We start from the raw sequence: 21,033 nt of genomic DNA, 5'->3' as shown, positions 1-21,033 counted from the left end.
CACCGGCAAAGTGACCCCAAAATCTCCCTGATTGTACCTCCTGGACCGCACAACTGATTATGGGCCGTAAGAACAAGAAATCTCGGCCAGACAGGAGCCCACAGAGTCGGGATATTGGAGACTTGTTCCGGAGCTCACAGAGAGCCGTGTGGAGCAAGATGGCGCTGGAGGACGACGGAACCTCCTTCTCCTCCGACGACATGGCTATAGCCCTAGCGGACAGGCCAGCACAAGCGGCGAAAAGGTGCAGCACTTCACAGGACGCTGCTGCCGACAGAGAACCGGTCACGGCAGCATTACTTAAAGAGATGCTGGCGGAGCTCCGTGCAAATCTGGCGGGAGACCTGGCCCCCCTCAGAAAAGCCGTGGAACACACGACCGCACAGCTGGCCCAAGTAGAGGCTGTACAGACAACACACGATGGTCGGATCACAGCTCTGGAGAAGAGCTTTGCAGACCTGGACAAGTACCGAACGCTGACCGACCGCAAGCTGGACATACTTGAGGACCAGAAGCGCATGTACAACCTGAAGCTCAGGGGAGTGCCAGAAAAAATAGACCAAACAGACTTGCCACATTTTGTACGGCGCCTCATTGCGACCCACCTCCCCCCGAAGCAGGCAAAAAACCTGAAGCTGGATGGCATGTTCCGCCTCCCCAAGCCCACCAGTGCACCAGCGACCGCCACCCCGGACCTCATCCTACGGTTCAGTTAATTGCAGGACAAAGCAGCACTGCTGGCAGCGGTGAGGGGGAAAACTCCAATTACTTTTGAGGGGGCCTCGCTGCTCCTATTTCCAGACCTCTCGCGGAATACGCTCCTATGGCGCCAATCCCTACAACCGTTACTCCAACACCTCCGGGCAAGTGATGTGCCCTATAGGTGGGGGCCTTCTCGTACCGTAATAATCACGGCCCAAGATACCACCCTCCGGGCAGAAACATACCAAGAACTGAAGAACCACCTACAAACGCTGAACATTACGCTGAACAACAGAATGAAGAACAGCTCCCTGGCACAGGTAGACCCGGCCACGATAAGGGACTTTACACCAAGAGCGACGAAACCCTCCTCTTCCACTGGACTGGGGACTTAATACTTGGGAACTTGTGCCAAGATCTGATATCCTCCATTGCTCAAATACCCTCAAAGGGGCAACCTGCACCACCCCGGCAGACCCTCAAGCATTAAGCTGGACTGCCACTCCTAAAGTTTGTTGCACTGTTATTGTTTAAATTTCTTGTTATGTTTTATTATGTTTTCCTTTTTTTTTTTTTTTTTGCCTAATACCACTGAAGGCCTCGCTGGTCCCCACCCACAATACACACTACCGGCCTGACGGAGCACGGAGCGGGACAGTGGCCCTACAATATCACTTAAAACTGAGACGCCCATGAGGGGTCACACTAACAAGCAGACACGAGCATGACAGTCCTATTACTCATTTCTATCTGACCGTCCAGTCACCCACTTGTGGACTACACATACGAAAAACTCTCCCCCCCACCCCCTTCCCTAACTTGGACAGACGCGCAGATCGCCTACGAAGGGAAGGGACATAAACCCAAGCCACGGGATTACCTTCCTCTCACACTAGCCGCACTTTAGGCAACCCAGTGGCAAACCACCTTCTCTAAGGTCTATTAACCCAGCCTACAACACAAAACTTATAACTCACTGACACTCTAGCTGACAAAACGAACACTGACGTCTCCCTCTTGTACTGTACTATATACATATTTTGTTCACGTAAACCAAAAAATGTGCAATGCTTCACCATGCCATAATGTTGTTACTCTCTGTGAACCATATGATTTGCTCCAGCTATTGTGGCAGAGCAAACTCGTCTGTTGAATATTTGCACAAACAAAATAAAGAATTTAAAAAAAATAAATAAATTAGGAAAAAGCAAGAAGCAGCGTTTAAAATGGCCCAATAAGCTTTGCGTGTGAACGTGGCAAGCTGCCAGGCCTCAATTTACATGTTGTGCTCCCCCCCACATGCTCTTTAGTCTTCTTTTCCCCTGGGCCAAATTTACTTGTAATGCATTATTAGGTAGAAAGCCTTGATGAATCCAAGGATATATATCACGATAACGCCACTTAGCCAAGCAGGAGAGCTACACAAAGCCCGCAAACAGAAATAAATACACTATGGTTTAGCTTTGAGACATTGTTCACAATGGCATAGTGACTGTAAGAAGTAACACACCCTGGGTATGTGGATCATTATCCCTGGGACAGCTACACACCCTGGGTATGTGGATCATTATCCCTGGGTATGTGGATCATTATCCCTGGCACAGCTACACACCCTGGGTATATGGATCATTATCCCTGGAGCAGCTACACACCCTGGGTATGTGGATCATTATCCCTGGGACAGCTACACACCCTGGGTATATGGATCATTATACCTGGGACACATACACACCCTGGGTATATGGATCATTATCCCTGGAGCAGCTACACACCCTGGGTATATGGATCATTATCCCTGGGACAGCTACATACCCTGGGTATATGGATCATTATCCCTGGGACAGATACACACCCTGGGTATATGGATCATTATCCCTGGGACAGATACATACCCTGGGTATATGGATCCTTATCCCTGGGACAGCTACACACCCTGGGTATATGGATCATTATACCTGGGACACATACACAACCTGGGTGTATGGATCATTATACCTGGGACACATACACAACCTGGGTATATGGATCCTTATCCCTGGGACACATACACACCCTGGGTATATGGATCGTTATCCCTGGGACAGCTACACACCCTGGAAGTAAAAAAAAAAAAAAAAAAATCCAGCTACCCTTTTGCCACAACCTACTGAAAGTCAACATGATTGTTTGGAAGTAATGGATGAAGTATTCTCAAGTAGACCAGATCTTCGTGATTTTCCCATCCAGAACCCCGATGTTCAATATTATACCGACGGCAGTAGTTATGTGAAAGAAGGGATCCGCTATGCAGGATATGCAGTGACAACAATAGACAAGGTGATAGAAGCTCGGCCACTGGCGAAAGGAACATCAGCACAAAAGGCAGAATTGATAGCACTGACACGAGCGTTACAATTGGCTGAAGGTTTAAGAGTGAACATCTACACGGACTCCAAATATGCGTTTTTAACCACTCATGCCCACGGAGCTTTGTATAAAGAAAGAGGACTACTGAATTCAGAAGGCAAAGAAATCAAATACGCAGCTGAAATCTTACAACTATTGGAAGCAGTGTGGGAACCGAAAGAAGTCGGTATCATACATTGTCGAGCGCATCTGAGAGGAGATGGTGATGTAACCAAGGGAAATCGGATGGCAGATAGTGCAGCTAAGCGTGCTGCTGAATCAGGAAGACAGGAGTATGTGGGGCATATAGCTGCTCTTATACCAACTCCACTGTCCCAATGGACTCCAGTTTATACAGCTCAAGAAGAGGAGTGGTTAAAGACTGAACCAGGAAAGTATTTGGAGAACAAGTGGTATCAGCTAGAAGATGGAAGAATAGTCATACCAGCATCACTAGCGGTAGAAATTGTCCAAAATTATCATAACGGGACACATTCTGGGAGAGACAGTACTGAAGAATCTCTCAGAAAACATTTCTACATACCAAGATTGTCCAACTTGACTCAGGCCATTGTACGAAGATGTGTAACGTGTGCTAAAAATAATGCAAGACAAGGACCAGTAAAGCCACCAGGAGTCCAGTTTATGGGGGGACTCCCCATGTCCGATCTACAAATAGACTTTACAGTGATGCCTAAATCGGGTGGACATCGTTACCTGCTGGTAATTGTGTGCACCTATTCAGGCTGGGTAGAAGCATGTCCTACTCGTACAGAGAAAGCAGGAGAAGTTGTGAGATTCCTGCTACGAGAAATAATACCCCGATATGGACTACCCTGTTCTATAGGATCGGACAATGGTCCAGCTTTTGTTCATCAGTGCCTACAACAACTGACTCATATGCTTGGTATAAAGTGGAGGCTTCATACTGCATATAGACCCCAGAGCTCTGGTAAGGTAGAGAGAATGAATAGAACTATTAAGAATCAGTTGGCTAAAATGTGTCAGGAAACCCAACTTAAGTGGAACGTTCTCTTACCCATAGCTCTATTGCGAATCCGCAGTACCCCTACCAGAAGGATGGGCCTCTCTCCTTTTGAAATCATGTATGGGCGACCACCTCCCGTACTTGGTAACTTAAGGGGGGATTTGAGTCAGTTGGGAGAAGGAATTACCCGGCAGCAGGTTGTAGAGTTGGGTAAGACTATGGAGGAGGTACAGAAATGGGTACAAGATAGATTACCTGTGAATATTTATCCCCCTGTTCATAGTTATCATCCAGGAGATCAAGTGTGGATTAAAGAGTGGAATAATGTACCGTTAGGGCCCAAGTGGAGAGGTCCTTATGTGGTTCTTTTGTCTACCCCTACAGCGATAAAAGTAGCCGAAGTGACTCCGTGGATACATCACTCCAGGGTTAAACCAGCAGCAGTCGATTCTTGGCAAGTTACAGCAGATCCAGAGAATCCCTGCAAGATCCGGTTAAAACGCACTACTCAGTCGGAGTAACGAGGAACTATTGTGGATTACAAATTTTATTATTTTTGGGATTTGGTGCGTGAGTGAGAAGGCCATAATAAAGCCTGTCCGCCCACCGACGTATAGTTTATAAGCCAGGGAAAGTCTCGAAGGGACTCCTGTGAAGACGAGCAGAACTCCATTCCCTGCAGCCCTTACATCCTGGAAGCTGAGGTGCCTTCGCACGGACGAAGACTGAGGATGACGGCGAAAGATGTGTTTTTGATAGTGTTTATTTATGTGTGTTTTTATATTCAGGAAGGTAGAGGTACCGACACTCCTAGCTGTGAGGTATGCATTAAGACTACGAGAACAGGTAACCATATTTCCCAAACCCTAATTTGGCATTCACAATACGAGTGTAAAGGAGATGTATCGAGATGTAGATACTTAAATATAGACTATAGTGTGTGCCATTTAGGAGTAGGAGAACCTAAGTGCTTCAGTCCGGAGTATCAACCTCGTACAATTTGGTTGACTCTCAGGAATGGAGATCCTCAGGGGACCCTAATTAATAAGACGGTGTTAGAATCCGTACATTCTTCGGGTGTTCTGCTATTTGATGCGTGTAAAGCGATACCGAGTGGTAGAAAGCCGTGGAATGTATGTGGGGATCTTAGATGGGAGAGGACGTATGGGTCTAATGATAAATATATTTGTCCCAGTAGTAAAAATAAATACGTGAGTCCTAGATGCCCAAATAAAGACTATAACTTCTGCCCATATTGGTCTTGTGTGGGGTGGGCGACTTGGGGACAGACAGTAGACAAAGACATGATAGTGACTAAGTTGCCGACTAGCCCATATTGTAAGTCTATGGAATGTAATCCCATCCATATACTTATAAATAACCCCGATAAGTTCTTAGACAAATATGGCAATTTATTTGGGTTTCAGATATACGGGACGGGTTTAGATCCTGGGACAGTATTGTTTATAGGGATAGAGACTGATACGGTATCCTCCCAAACTCATCATGTATACCATTCCTTTTATGAAGAGATGAGTATAGATAATAAGATCCCCCATAATGCTAAAAACCTGTTTATTGATTTAGCCGAAAGTATTGCCGGTAGTCTTAATGTTACCAACTGCTATGTGTGTGGAGGTACTAACATGGGAGACCAATGGCCTTGGGAAGCAAAGGAGGTAATGTCCGGTTCTGAGGCAGTTGACCAACTAATATCTACACAAGCCGATTATCATATGAGTGTTAGAGGTAAATCTGAGTGGAGATTAAAGACCTCCATCATAGGTTATGTTTGCATAGCAAGGAAAGGAATAATGTATAACACTTCTGTAGGAGAATTAACTTGTCTAGGGCAAAAAGCTTATGATGATGATACAAAGAATACAACTTGGTGGTCGGCTTCAAATGTCTCAGAACCATCTAACCCGTTTGCTAGATACGCCAATTTAAAGGATGTGTGGTTTGATTTATCCATCACATCTACCTGGAGAGCCCCAGCAAATTTGTACTGGATCTGTGGTAAGAAAGCCTATTCGGAGTTGCCACAGGACTGGGAAGGGGCATGTGTGTAGGGTATGCTCAAACCATCCTTCTTCTTGTTACCGATTGAAACAGGTGAGACTTTAGGTGTTAAAGTGTATGATGTGAATCATAGGAAGAAAAGGGGACCCATAGAGATAGGCGCCTGGGAAGATGATGAATGGCCTCCCCAGCGTATCATAGATTATTATGGGCCAGCCACGTGGGCTGAGGATGGTACCTTTGGTTACAGAACCCCTATTTATATGCTCAACCGTATTATAAGATTACAGGCGGTGGTTGAGATTATCACCAACGAGACATCACAAGCGCTCAATCTTCTAGCGAAGCATAACACCAGGATGAGGACAGCAGTCTACCAAAATAGATTAGCCTTGGATTACCTTTTGGCAGTAGAGGGAGGTGTATGTGGGAAGTTTAACCTGAGCAATTGCTGTCTTCAAATAGATGACGAAGGGCAAGCAATAGCTGAGCTTACTAGCCATATGGTTAAACTAGCGCATGTGCCTACTCAGGTATGGAAAGGGTATAATCCAAGTAGTTGGTTTGGTAGCTGGTATGAGTGGTTTGGAGGGCTTAAGGCAGTGGTAGGTGGAGTCCTACTGATTTTAATGTTGTGTCTACTCCTGCCGTGTCTTATACCCTTAGTAGTTAGGTCTGTGCAAAGCCTGATAGAAAATATAGCAGAGAGGAAGGCTGCTGCACAGATAATGGCGATTTACAAGTATAAGGCTCTAGATCAGGGAGAACCAATGCAGGAAGATGAGTGTTGAAGATTCACATCATAAGATAAGTCTGGTCTGGTTCATGGTAACTTGCGGTGTATGCAAACCAAGGTTAAGTGATGCCTCAAGTAATTGTGAAATATCAAGAGGCATCAAAGGGGGGAATGTGGTGGAATCTCGGTAAAAATAAATTTAGTAGGCCGAGATTACCACGTGGCATGTGTACGTGCATATGCTGACGTATCGATCAGTTGGTTGCACGAGGCAAGATACGATCAGTAGTGTACGGAGCATGTGCAAGAATACAGGATGTAGTATTCCCCCTCCTCCATTGTGCTGGACAAGCCATGCGGTCAAGCAGGAAGTTAATTCTTATTTGTGTTGATTGGTTAAGAGAATGTGCGGGTGGAGCTTAATATGGGAGGAGTTATGTGCCTATATAAGGAGCCTGCACTATTGTCCGGGGCTCAGAACTTGCTGTATTTTGGTGACGCTAGTCCCTCTGAGTCCCGATCGGTGATCCAATAAAGAATCTCTTCCTTCCTGAAGAAACCTGTGTCCATCTCTCTGTGCTTGGCTTCCGTCAGTTTCTCCGGTATCACAATCAGCATCTCCCAATAGAGATACACTGAATCAATGCATCTCTATGGGGAACTTCAGCGCCACCGTGCAGAGTGTGGAGGCCCTGAACGTAGTAGGTGCTGCACACTGACAGATATTGGGTGACTGCTTCCACCTCCTTTACAACTTATAGCACTTCATACACACATTGCAAAACAAAAACCGAAATGTGGTTGTCTGCACGAAGAAAGTCTATCTTCTTTTATTGCATAAAAAGCATTTCACCCATCCAGCATTGGTACTAGTTTAGAACAAATACATTGTACAGTGCAGATTTTAGTACAGTTCGGCAGTATGGCCTTTAAATTCTTGGCTAAGAGAGAAATATAATCATCCTAAGTTAACATAAATTAATGTGTGCAAGGCGAGGCCATACACCCCTCGCTGCCACCAACAAGTTTTTGGCATTGTGTAAACTGTAAAGCATTATACTCAGGGCTGGCACATGATAAAACGTCCAGGATATAAAAACATATCAAAGGGCTGTTGAAAAGTTTCATCTTTAAACCGTATTTAATGAGGAAGGAAGTATATTCATTCCAGTAGCCTGACATCAGTCTAAATCCTAGGAACTGGCTCACTGACCATACAGTCACAGGAATATCATAGACGATAGCAAAATAAATGGAGAAAACAATGGCCTTCGAGGACTTAATATACAGAATCAATGGACGCCCAGTGTCCTTCCTTCTATGTACGGTTTGCAAATATAAAAAAAAAAAAGTTACTAGACCCTGTTCCATAGAGCGGTGCGCCAGACCACAGTCCCATAGAGCGGTATCTTCATTGGAGGAGTCCAGGCAGCATTGTGTGAGAGTGAAGGACCAAGCGGTTGACAGATTGTTGGGTAGCGTTGAGGGTTGGACTTGAGAAACATGCAAATAGTTAAAGTTTGATGCGCTGTGTCAGTAAGATAGTCAATATGCCCCTCTGTAGTTTCATCGGAGCTAGGTACATCTTACAAACAGGACAGGCTCTACCCACAGATTGGGAATGTGCTCTAACGTTTCATCCGGTGAACCGGACTTTCTCGCCTTCAGCGGCTGAAACTCAAAGAGCGAGTGTAGGAGAGACTGAAAGCAGACCGTGGGATAGGCATCACTTCCAATCCAAACCATGGCAATGGAAGGAGGTAATTGCATGTCTCCCAATACGAACATCACATTTTAAATGTGTAAGTTTAAATATGTGTTATATTATCCACAATAACAGTGGTACACTACACTGGATTATTCCTCCTAATTGGCTACAGCAGAAGGTTACACCAGTAGATACCATTATTATTATTATTATTGTGGTTCACAAAACAAAAACACTATTGTGCTATATGGACTTCAAAATATCCTTTATTTATTTTTTTATGATATATGCATCTTTTTCTTATCTTATATGTGAAACTTTAACTTGTGCATTTTTCGTTAGTTAATATGTGTATCGTTTTGTTATAACAAATTGAATGGCCTATTAGATGACAGGTAATCTAATAGGGCTGACACAGTTTAAAGGGACACTCCAGTGCCAGGAAAACAATCTGCTGCAGGTCCCCTCTCCCTCCCACCCCCCCATCCCTGGTTGCTGAAGGGGTGAAAACCCCTTCAGTCACTTACCTGAGACCAGTGCCTATGTCCCTCGGTGGTGGTTTCGGGTCGCCACCACTCCTCCTCTTCCTTACGTCAGCTGGTGGGCGAGACTGATCCCGCCCCCCGCCGGCTGAGGAGACCTAATGTGCATCCGCGGCTATGCCGCGCATGCGCATTAGAGTTCTCCATAGGAAACCATTGAAAATGCTTTCAATGCTTTCCTATGGGGAATTGAGCGATGCCATGTGCCATGGAGCAGGAAGTGCCCTCTAGTGGCTGTCTAGTAGAGTTAACCGTGCAATGTAATTATTGCCGTTTATTAAAAACTGCAATATTTACAGTTGCAGGGTTAAGGGTAGTTGAAGTTGGCACCCAGACCACTCCAATGGGCAGAAGTGGTCTGGGTGCCTGGAGTGTCCCTTAAAGTAAAGTTTTTGGTGGGTGAGTTAGACTTGGGTAGGAGAGTTTTTGGTTTTATCTTTTAGCAGTTCAAGGTGTCCCTGAAATTTTATTTATATTATTTAGATTGCTTTTTGTGTGCACTTTCCTTTTTGAGAGAACTGAAAAACTAAATAGTATCTTGCAATTATTATTTACTATGAATATCCTCAGATCAACAAACTGTGACCTGTACTTTTGCAAAAAATAATCTGCTATTCTGGTTTTCCAGAAAGAAAAAAAATCTCAAAGAATAATTAGGCAGTTAATTTTGTATCGTTATTGTTCTTACTGAGATTTTTTTTTTCAAAAAACATTACTCTCCCATATGTGAAATCTCCTTACTTCAAGTCTCAATGGATGATATGTCATTTGTACAGGCCTGTTGAGTAACAGATCTTTAGCACAAGCCATGAGCACATCTGCTCCACAATACAATGAGTCTTGCCATTTTACTGCCCAAGGAAACCAAGTTACATAAACCAACACCATTGAAGACAGAAGATCATTCATTAAATTGGGCGCTGCAGAAACTGCCAGGGGAATGGTAAATTTTTGACCAGAAAGGCTGATGCTAAAAACCATAACCATTGATTGTTCATCATTTTTCCATTTTGGAATTCCTTTGTCAGTTGTCCACACTTCAAGTGTATTGAATAAGCCCCTAGAAGAAATGCAAGATGCTCCACGCCTACCAAATGCCAAATTATTGATGTACACGCATCCCACACACCACATGCAGGATTGTGTAGCAAGTTCTACAGGGCTCTGTTTCAGGCCATATCACCAGTCACAGTACTTTGTGCACTCACAGAGCTGGCTGTCACCATGAGCCCCAACTCAGACCCTGGATGGAGAAGTTGGGAGGCACTAATTGGTGGACCACCAGGTAAAGGGCTCACTAAAGGAGCCGAGCTTTGAGCTACAGCCCTTTTATAATGTCACAGTGCATACCATAAATACCCCAGGCATAGTAAAGGCAGAAATAATCCCCTTGCAGCTTCTATGGACTCCAACTCCTATGTGTGGCTAAGGGCAATGAATTCTCACCTTGCAACCCAGGTGATTCTGGACTCTATTTTCTATGATTCTCATTCAGCCTTCAGTTATTAGGAAAATGTAATTCACAGATATTTATAAACATGTCGGAGCTGGCCATCCGTAGTATAGGGAGTAGAAGGGTCCTGGTCAGTCCCACAGAGGTTTTAAAGAGGTTTAAAAATTATATTTAATATGGAGGTTTTAGTGTTTTGAGGTATAGGGTATTGTTAAGCAACAAGCAAAAGTTACAAAGCAATCAACTTCTAACTCATAAAGAAGAAGAATGGGCACCTGCATTTTAAATAATTAAATCAATCTCATCAAATATTAACGTTCAAACCTTTATGTTTTATAATTTATTTTCCCATGAACCCATCATTGCAACAAATGTTATATTAACTCAAATTACGACACATGGACTTTACTGGGAATTATCTTGTCCCAACTACCAAGCGAGCAAGTCACAAGCTGTCCGTGCTCGAACGCAGTTTAAGTGAGGAGTGTAGAAGTTAACTTCTGCCATTGCAGACTGTGGTTGTGATGTCAGAGGTGAAATTATATTAATTAATAATAAAGTAAAAATGAAGCCATCATGTAAAAAAAAAAAAAAAAAAAAAAAGTAAAAGATTAACTACACTACTTCGTCACAGCTTCTCTTTAACCTCTAATGACTGCTCAGGTTAAACTGACCTGCAGTTCTCCAGTCAGGAATTGGACTAAACCCAGCAGTTATGGATGTTGAGTTTGGTGTCACTGACCCTGTAAGGAATGATGTAACGCATTGTACAAAAACAAACAAACATTAATGAAAGCTGATAAATCAGAGATTTCGCCAAAAAGGCAAGATCGATTTTACATGTTACAAATGTAAATATATATTATGCAGACATTGCACATAATGGTAACCTACCTGTTGCATCTTTTCCAAGTCAAGACTTGGTCTGCTGATCTTGTCACCATATCCTTGTCTGTGTCTTTTACATGGCATTCCTTGGTCAAAATTGGACCCCATGCTGGTGAATATTATAGGGCGAGAGTTTGGGTTTCTAGCCCGTGACTGCAGTCTTTTCGGTGGAGAGGCACTGAACAAAACTGGACTGGAACTGCCACAGAAGCCGTCAGCCTGCTCTACAGGCCTAATGGACACTCCGCAAAGGTGCTTCACCTCCTCGTCACTAGATGATGTGTTGTCACTATGGCAACTTAGTCTGCTGACCTGCGACCATTTGCGTTTTTCTGCGGCAAATTCCCTACTGATTCGTTCTAGCTCCTCCTCAGAGCTGTGGCGGTCAAGAATGGGGTGGAACAGCGCACGCACTTTACAGCACTGGTTTTCCTGGTTCTGCTGCTGGTTCGTTGCCAGTGGGGTCAAGATACAATTCCGTCTTCTTTCTGATACAAATAAAGAAGAGACAAGAGTATCCTATGAGTTCAAAGGGTTTCAACCTGAAGGATCTATCGATAACATGATTATTCTCAAACTGTACGGAAGTTATTCAGTACAGGCATTTAAATAGCATATTTTAATAATCTAATCAGGAGACCATTTTGTATTTAACAGCAAATGTTTCATTAAATAAAGCACAAGCCAAAAAAAATAATTTCAATTTGTAGAACTATGACAAAACCTCAGGCATTAAATATGGTGGGGGCAACAACGCAAACGTTGTCTTTTAAAGCGGCACTGTCATGGCAGAATCCAGTTTTTTCTTTTAACCCCCCCCCTCCCGACTCCACTACATCTAACTGCCCCCCTAGTCACACCCAAATGCCCCTAAATCCTCCATATTATCTATTTTTTAATCTTTATTTTTTTGCCCGGACCTAGGTCCGGGGTGCTGCCACCTTTGTGTGGGCAGATGAAGTCCCTGTGGGACACGTCATTTGCCCACACTAGATAGCGCTGTGAAATTCCAGCACATGCCTAGTTAAAATCTTGGGCATTCGCTATTGTCTGAAATTCGGACAGGAATTTCATCTATTCATTCGTCAGAAAGACAAATAAATGAATAGAAATTTAAAACGAACAAACACCAAATGTCGTGTTTGTTCGTTTAGTTTATTACAAGGAGGGAACTACCTTGTAATATGTAAAAATAGAAGCGTCAGGGAGCAGTGCTCCCAGCCACTTCCCAAGCCCCCCATATCCTCCCTCACTCTATGGGGGTCAATATGACCCCCATAATAGCACGAGGGAGATTAAAATCTCCCAAATGCCCCTACTCGCTATACCACGAGTAGGGGGATGTCTACTAAACAGTGAGCAGTTCTAAAAGAAATAAGCTCCCCACCCCACGAATCAATTAACGGCGACCTAGTACCCGTGCCTCGCAAGTGGAGGCTATTCAAAGGAACGGTCCCCCCTCCCCCGGCCCCCACCCATGAGCGGCGGGTGAGGGCCCTAAGTAACAAAAAGTGGAGGGGACCTATTGTTTTCCCACTCCGGCCCCCACCCATGCGCAGCGGGTGTGGGCCAAAAGTAACAGGGGGGGGCTTTTTGTCTCCCCCCTCCATGAGCAGCAGGGGAAACCTATTGTCCCCCCGGGGAGTGGGGACCTATTGTCTTTAGCGAGTAGGGTCAGATTATGTACCAATAGTTTAGTACTTTTTACTTGGTATTAGTAAAGTTGGCTGAATGACCCATCTTGGTCTTCCAGCCTTTTAGTAGACAGCTCCCCAATACTATGGGAATTAGGGAGCTGTCTTCTAAGGTGCTGCAAGATGCAGCCGCAGCACGGATTGACATTTTATTCATTCTAATGAAATTTCGTACCGACCTAAAAGTACCAAATGTCATCCTAACATGAATGAACAAACTGTTTGTAGGAGGACCGCTGCCTGTTCGTGAATTTGTGAGATATCCCCTGTTTTTTCCCCTGTATTGTGTTGTATTTGTGTGTTTTACCTGCTCCCCGTTCCGGAGGGCTCAATGCGAACGGGTTCCGTTCACCTCCCGAACGGGGACCACCAAGAACCCTCATTTAGAATGCGGTCTAAGAACGTTCACACCTCGTAACGAGGTGTGAAAACCACAAACTGCAAGGGAAGCTTCCGCGTGTGGCGGCCCGTTCGTTAGACGAACGCCATCTAGGGGGAGCATTCGTGAAATGGTTTCCCACCCCGTTCAGTTCCCGAACGGGGACCTCCCTAGTGCTCCTTGGAGTGTTCACACCAACCAATTAGAAGTGTGTAACCGCAAGGGAAGTAATTAATGAGAGCTATATAGACGTATAGACGAGTGGCGGCCAGGGGGAGCATTTGTGTCCAGAACAGAGACACTTTCCTTGCCTGGTTTCACCCAGGGACCCCACAAATGGAGGCAGTTACCATTTGAGGGGGTCCGTGAGATTGGTGGGGACACTCTTGGGGACAATGGCGGTTTGGCAGGCTCTGTGGCTGGGAGTCACAGAGGCGGTAATCTTTCTCACGCTGGGACTCCCAGTTACAGAGGCTCATGGGAGGAAGACCCCCTAGCCACCGGAGATGGGAAACCCTGAGGATAAGTGGCGGAACCCCTGGAAGTGAGCGCCCTGGGAGGGGACACTGAGTGGCGGGAACAAGGGACAAAGGGATTGGGGTCCCGGTTCTGTTATACAACCCCTGGGTGGGGGAGGACCCTGGGAGGGGACATTGTCTTCATCTGTGATACACCCCTTGCATGGGGAAAGTATGAAGTCGCATGTAGCCAATTAAGTTGTGTTGGTACCCCCTGGAACTTTGTGTTGTCCAGTTATTGGGAGAGAGATTGGTCATTTCATTCAGTAATAGCAGTGGTAGCCAGCCTGGTTGCCCAGGGTCCGCTACACTGTTCTCATTCTGTTAGGACAAAATTCTGTAATTTCACCATCGTCCTGTCTAAATGAAAGGACTATCAGGGATAGTGAATGGAGGCATCACGAGATCACGGAGGAATGGGTGAGTATTGTGGGAACATTTCTCTGACCCACTTGAGCTGGTCAAGCATCTGGAAAATACATAAAACTAAGTAATACGTACTTTGTTTTAGGTTTTAAAGAAAACTAGATCAGATATGAAAAAAATAAGAACAGATCCCAGAGAGGGAGAGAATCGATTGTGGAAAGGCAAGTTCGGCATTAGAGTGCCGCTTTATGCGATACAATAAAAAAATAAAAAAAAATAAAAAGATTTTTGAAATTGTTGTATTGAAAATAAAAAAAAAGTTACAAAATGCAAAGTACCTGATAGAAAATCAAAGGCAAATAATTAAAATTCTACAAAGTTGTATTTTTTTTTTATTTTTTTTTTTAAAACAAACAAAAAAAATGCATAAAAAATGGTTTATGATTTTTTTGTGAATATACAGCCAGGCAAAATAAAATTATTGGAGACAGAGTTGAAAATTGTATAAATATTAGTCTGGTCAGATTTTTCATGCAACTTCTGTTTAGATGATACGTCCCAGAAAAGACCCATTTTAAAAGCATTCATGCAATTTCTGCGTTAGTATTGCCTAGTAGGCATGTGCATGGGGAAAATATTCGTTTCGGTTCGGCATTCCGAAATTCGGGACCTTATCAATTCGGGACTTCGTCAATTCGGCACTTCGACACTTGGGAACTTCGGAACTACAGCATTTCGGGACTTTTGTTGCAGCCGCTTGGTAGATAGCTCCCTAATACCGTGGGAATTAGGGAGTTATCTACCAAAAGGCTGAAAGACCTAAATTGGTCTTTCAGCCAAATTTACCAATACTAAGTGAATATTTTACCCCCCTCCCCCCCCCAGGTGACTAGGGGTCCCCAAACCCCTAGTCACCCCCTCCCCCAAACAAATAAACTCCTACCTACCCCCCTCACCCTAAAAATAATGAGGGGGGACCTTTAACTAAATACCTGTAAAAATAAACTTACCATTCAATGTTTTCTTTCTTCTAAAATCTTATTTTTTCAGCCCCAAAAAAGGGCAAATAAAAATCCATAATAACCGACGCAATTTAAAAAAAAAAAAAAAACGAGCGCAAAAAATAATAATCCATCTTCACCCATGGAGGGCTCCGCGCAGCCTTTTTTGGGGCTGAAAAAATAAGATTTTAGAAGAAAGAAAACATTGAATGGTAAGTTTATTTTTACAGGTATTTAGTTAAAGGTCCCCCCTCATTATTTTTAGGGTGAGGGGGTAGGTAGGAGTTTATTTTTGGGGGGAGGGGGTGACTAGGGGGGGGAGGGGGGTTAAATATGTATTTAGGGCCGCCACTCAGGGGTGGGGGCCAGGGGGGAGGACATTAGGTCCCCCCCCACCTTATTTTTGTTTAGGGCCCCCGCCCACCGCTCCGGGGTGGGGGCCAGGGGGAGGGCATTAGGTTCCCCCCATATTTGTGTTTAGGGCCCCCACCCACCGCTCAGGGGTGGGGGCCAGGGGGGAGGATATTAGGTCCCCCCTTATTCTAGTTTAGGGCCCCCACCCACCGCTCAGGGGTGGGGGCCAGGGGGGAGGACATTAGGTCCCCCCCTTATTCTAGTTTAGGGCACCCACCGCTCAGGGGTGGGGGCCAGGGGGGAGGATATTAGGCCCCCCCCTTATTCTAGTTTAGGGCCCCCACCCACCGCTCAGGGGTGGGGGCCAGGGGGGAGGACATTAGGTTCCCCCCTTATTCTAGTTTAGGGCACCCACCCACCGCTCAGGGGTGGGGGCCAGGGGGGAGGACATTAGGTCCCCCCCTTATTCTAGTTTAGGGCACCCACCCACCGCTCAGGGGTGGGGGCCAGGGGGGAGGATATTAGGTCCCCCCATTATTTGTGCCTCCTTATAGATCGATATATTAAAGGAACACTATAGTCACCAAAACAACTTTTCGTTAATAAAGCAGTTTTGGTGTGTAGATCATGCCCCTGCAGTCTCACTGCTTAACTCTTATATCCTGCACTGCTAATAGCTTCCTAGACCTTGCAGTAGCCTCCTGTGTATCATTAAAGTTCAATTTACAGAGTAGGAGATACAAACTTCCATAGTGAGTTAGGATTGAAAATTAAGCCATTTTGTTTTCATGCAGGTTGTGTCAGTCACGGCCAGGGGAGGTGTGGCTAGGGCTGCATAAACAAAGTGATGTAACTTCTTAATGGCAGATAATTAAGCAGTGAGACTTCAGAGGCATGATCTATACACTAAAACGGCTTAATTAAGCTAAAGTTGTTTTGGTGACCATAGCGTCCCTTTAATAGATATCCACAAAAACGAAGAGTAGATCAGAAAACCCCAGCATTGTATCTGATTGTTCCAGCCCTGACCTTACCTTTGTCAATTTGTGCAAGTTCCTGATTTTCTCCTTCACAATCATCACTGTCGTCCTCATCGCTCGGGGTGTATGAAATCTACAACAATAAGGAGGTCTTACCATTTCTAACAGAAAATTCTTATCATTGGCTTTCACACAAATTGGTTAAAAAAAAATAAAAAAATCCTCGTCCACTTCCCATTACCCATGCATCAAATACTGCATTAAAAAAAAATGGAAACGAGTTAGTAAATATATACATTAAACAGCACAATGTATGTGTTCTCCCACCACAAGAAAACGGTTAGCTCTTTAAAATGCCACCAGACTATTTTTGGAGGCCCCAGCTCAGTAACAGTTTATTTTCATTTGTTTTAAGTGTAATTTTCGTTCAAGTGTAATTGTATTTAGTATTTTCCCATTTCCCATTCTCCCAGAGTCTTACTATTGTTTTGTGTGCTTTTTCCGGTGTATTTTTGGGTTGCCCAATGGCACGACCATTGCATTGCAATACCTTGTCCTTTGCACATTGGGGATAATTAACATTGATTCATAGCATTTGATTACACTTAAAATAGTGTTCCCATTATGCTTTCTCCTTTTTAATTCCTACTGTTGCTTGTCATTAAACGTTTTCATTTAACCCCTTCCTCTCCCCCTCCCCCCCATCATGGTGTGTTGGGCCCCAAATAGACCAAGTATATCATCTCACACGTACGTCAGGGCTTGACAAGTTTGCTTGAAAGTCTATATCCTGTCCCTGAACGCTTTTCAATGTAAACACTGACTTTCCAGACAAAAGGCCAGGTTTACATTGCTGCCTGGTGACACCTCTAGCGACAGTCACTCAGACGGCCTCTAGTGGTGCTTCACACTGTGCAGCACCTACATTAATGATCCCTTTAGGGATGCATGGATTCAATGCATCTCTATGAGAAGTTACATTGGCGCAGTGGCATTTTGCCGCACATGCGTAATTGTCTCCCATTATTTTCCTATGGGGAAGCATTGCATTGGCGGAGATCAAGTTTGATGATCTCAGCCATGGAGGCCGGGTTGCCCCAGCGTCACCAGCACGGCGTGGGGAAAAAGGTTAGTAAAAACACCTTTCCCATGTGATTGGAGGGTACACACAGAGTGACGTCATAACCCAGATCCCGGCATCACTGCAAGGCACGCAGATTACAGCTCCCTCGCTGCCGCCCTAAGTCAGCCGCCTGCCTCCCTCAGCTCTCCATTAGCCGCCTGCCTCCACCCCCCTCAGCAATACATGAGCCGACCGCCCCCATCCCTCTGTCAGCTGCCTGCCTAAGCCCTCCACTGTCAGGCAGCCGGTCACCTCGGGGGCTTAACAGGCTAACAAATCCCAGGCGCCAGCACAAATTTCCTGGTCACCATTGGGGACCAGGCGTCTGGGATTTGTTGAGCCCTGATGTATGTGTCAACTGATGTCACGTGTCTGGAGTTCACTGTACAACAAGATCTACCTTGTATGAATCAAGGGGGCAAGTACTCCGGAACAGTATCCAGATATAAGCAAACAATGTCCACTCATTCCTTATAGTGGGAACAATATGCCTTTACTGGTAACCCAAAGCGGCAATGTTATGACGCAATAAAGATTGCTCGATAGAGACATGGATGGCTTTGGGTTGCCAGTAATGGGATATTGTTACCACTATAACTAGATCTGACATTATTTGCCTATATAGTGAGTTCATTGTTCAGCAGAGCTTGGACAGCTGCTTGACAAGTCAAAGGATATTTTATACTTCCCTCCAATTAACACCTAGAGCCGTTAAACACGTTGGTGGCATTTACTGTGGTTAGAAATTCCATGTCCTGAGAGGGCTAGGCTGGAGAAGATACTTGGCTATAAGTATGGTGGTCCTTCCTTAATGTGGATGGAATGATGGGATCCACAGTTCATATCCTATACCAGGATTAGAGTCATCAAGCATCTTGCAACTACAGACACCCTGCCTTTCGTTCTGCAATGTAAAATAACGCAGTTTTGTCGATACCGCAAGGTTTACATTGCATGGCTAAACACACCTCTAGTGGCTGTCTTCACACTCTGTTCTGTGACATTCAACTTCCTCACACTTTGCATAAGGTCCGCTAATGCAGCGTTTCCCAATTGGTGTTCCGCGAGAACACAAATAGGGTTCGAAAAATTTCGAAAAACAAAATGGCCGCGGACGGCAAGGGAGCAGTGGGCAGCAGCGATCTGCCTCGCGCACACAGCAGTGATGCCGGAATATGACGTCACTACGAGCCGCGCAAGGGAGCTGAGTATGGAGATCACTGCTCCCTCGCTGCCTGAACGCCAGCAGCTTAGCAGCCCCACTGGACAGATATAGACCGACACATACAAAAAACGTAGGGAGAGGGGGTTCCACAATGTTGATACACTAAGTCAGAGGGGTCCACGGGAAAAATTAATTGAGAACCCTGCTCTAATACTTAGAGGGAGGCATTGGATTCAATGCTTCACGCTGAGAAGCATTTGATTGGAGGAGTGTGGTGCCTCTCCCTGTCCTCATTGCTTCTCTATGACAGACATAGCATTGGATGAGACGATAAAGAAGACAGCCTTGAGGAAGAAAAAAAAAAAAGTCTCGATGCTAGACAAAAAGTAAGTAAAAAGCTTCTTTTTTTGTATTAACTTTAGGGAGTAGTACACGTTTATGTTAAAAGTGCACGTATGTATTCCTAACCTTACAGAATTTCTCTAAGAACAGTTCAAACAAACACTTACATTGATTTCATAAGAATCACAAGAACCCAGGCTAAACAGGTTTTCCCACCAGTGAACCCTGGAAGCCATAACTGCCAATGCATTGTGAGTGCTGTGAATAAACCTGTATCACGATATAAAGGCAGACCTGCTCTGTATTATGGAATACATCTGCATGTGGGTTGCATTTTGCTATAGTGTATTTTTCATTTTTTCCCCCTCTATGGGTTGTTTTTCACACTGAAAATACACCACTAGCAGACTAGCACTTACATAATGATTCCATTTAGATGACAGATATACATGGAACATTTACTGGAGCCTTTTATACCAGTGCATACCTCCCAAGTGTCACGATTTAGGAGGGACAGTCCTTATTTTGGGCCCAAAACCCTCTGTTCATATTTTCTATCCGAATGTCCCTCTTTTATAGGAGCTCCATATTGTTGGTGTGTCTGAGTGTATAACAGAGCTCCACAGTAATAACACTCCCAGTAACGTGTCTGAGTGTATAACAGAGCTCCACATCAATAATACTCCCAGTAATGTGTGAGTTTATAACAGAGCTCCCCAGCAATAATAATCCCAGTAATGTGTCTGAGTGTATAACAGAGCTCCACAGCAATAATACTCCCAGTAATGTGTGTGTGTATATATATATATAACAGAGCTCCACAGCAATAATACTCCCAGTAATGTGTGTGTGTATAACAGAGCTCCACAGCAATAATACTCCCTGTAATGTGTGTGTGTGTATAACAGAGCTCCGCAGCAATAAGACTCCCAGTAATGTGCAGCGCTACGGAATCTGATGGCGTTATATAAATAATAAAATGTAAAAAAATAATGTGTCTTTAAACTACAAGAAATGTGTTTAGAAATCAGTCCATGTAAATAACAGTAGTTCAGATAGCAGAATCTGACCCAACATGATTGCTCAGCCAGATAAAAACTTGACATTTTCTAAAAAAAAAAAAAAAAAATCTGATACACCTCATTTATAAAAAAACAAAAAAAAAACCATACATTAAGTTTCAATAAAAGTAATAAACTGAAAAAAGTTAAACTTTTATGACAGTTGTCCAGCTTGGTATACTAGTAAACCTGCGAGTTAATAAACAATGATTCAAGGTAATATTTAAGACTATGAGAACATGTATAAAATCGATTGTGCTGCTATACCCGGTGAATGGGGACACAGGAACTTGGATTAATATGTTGAAGATTCTCATGGTACAAGAAGGGAACATTCAATCTTTAATTGTGCAATACAACACATAATGTTTGGTAAACCACGATGGTTAGAATACAGAGCTTTCCAATTCCACATGTCTCTACAAGTGGCCTATAGCTTCAAAGTATTCCCATAGTCACGGCCCATTTTAGTGCTGGAACCTGTTCCCCAGTCATGGGGCCCCCACCTCTCACAAAGTATCCAGTTAGGGAGGTCTAACGTACGAGGGACTGGTCAAAAAGGAGGAGAGCTCTGGGCTTTAACACATTGCACCTCATCTCCCATGAATGGCAGTGTAGGCCTAGAA

General features: G+C 44.4%; 1 protein-coding gene across 1 annotated transcript in view; it reads right to left on the bottom strand.

Moving 5' to 3' along the window:
- LOC134587604 (uncharacterized) overlaps positions 1-21,033 on the bottom strand; it is a 107,934-nt gene that overhangs the window by 37,584 nt on the left and 49,317 nt on the right. Inside the window, exons 2-3 of the mRNA XM_063444105.1 lie at positions 16,771-16,849; positions 11,431-11,912 (exon numbers count right to left, since the gene is read on the bottom strand). Of these exons, the coding sequence (XP_063300175.1) occupies positions 11,431-11,912; positions 16,771-16,849 (561 nt within the window). The remainder of the gene's footprint in view (positions 1-11,430; positions 11,913-16,770; positions 16,850-21,033) is intronic.

Source organism: Pelobates fuscus, chromosome 2, assembly GCF_036172605.1.
Source record: "Pelobates fuscus isolate aPelFus1 chromosome 2, aPelFus1.pri, whole genome shotgun sequence".
NCBI classification, from domain to species: domain Eukaryota; kingdom Metazoa; phylum Chordata; class Amphibia; order Anura; family Pelobatidae; genus Pelobates; species Pelobates fuscus.
Note: the sequence above shows the minus strand (reverse complement) of the source record. Positions and strands in the feature narration are given on the sequence as shown.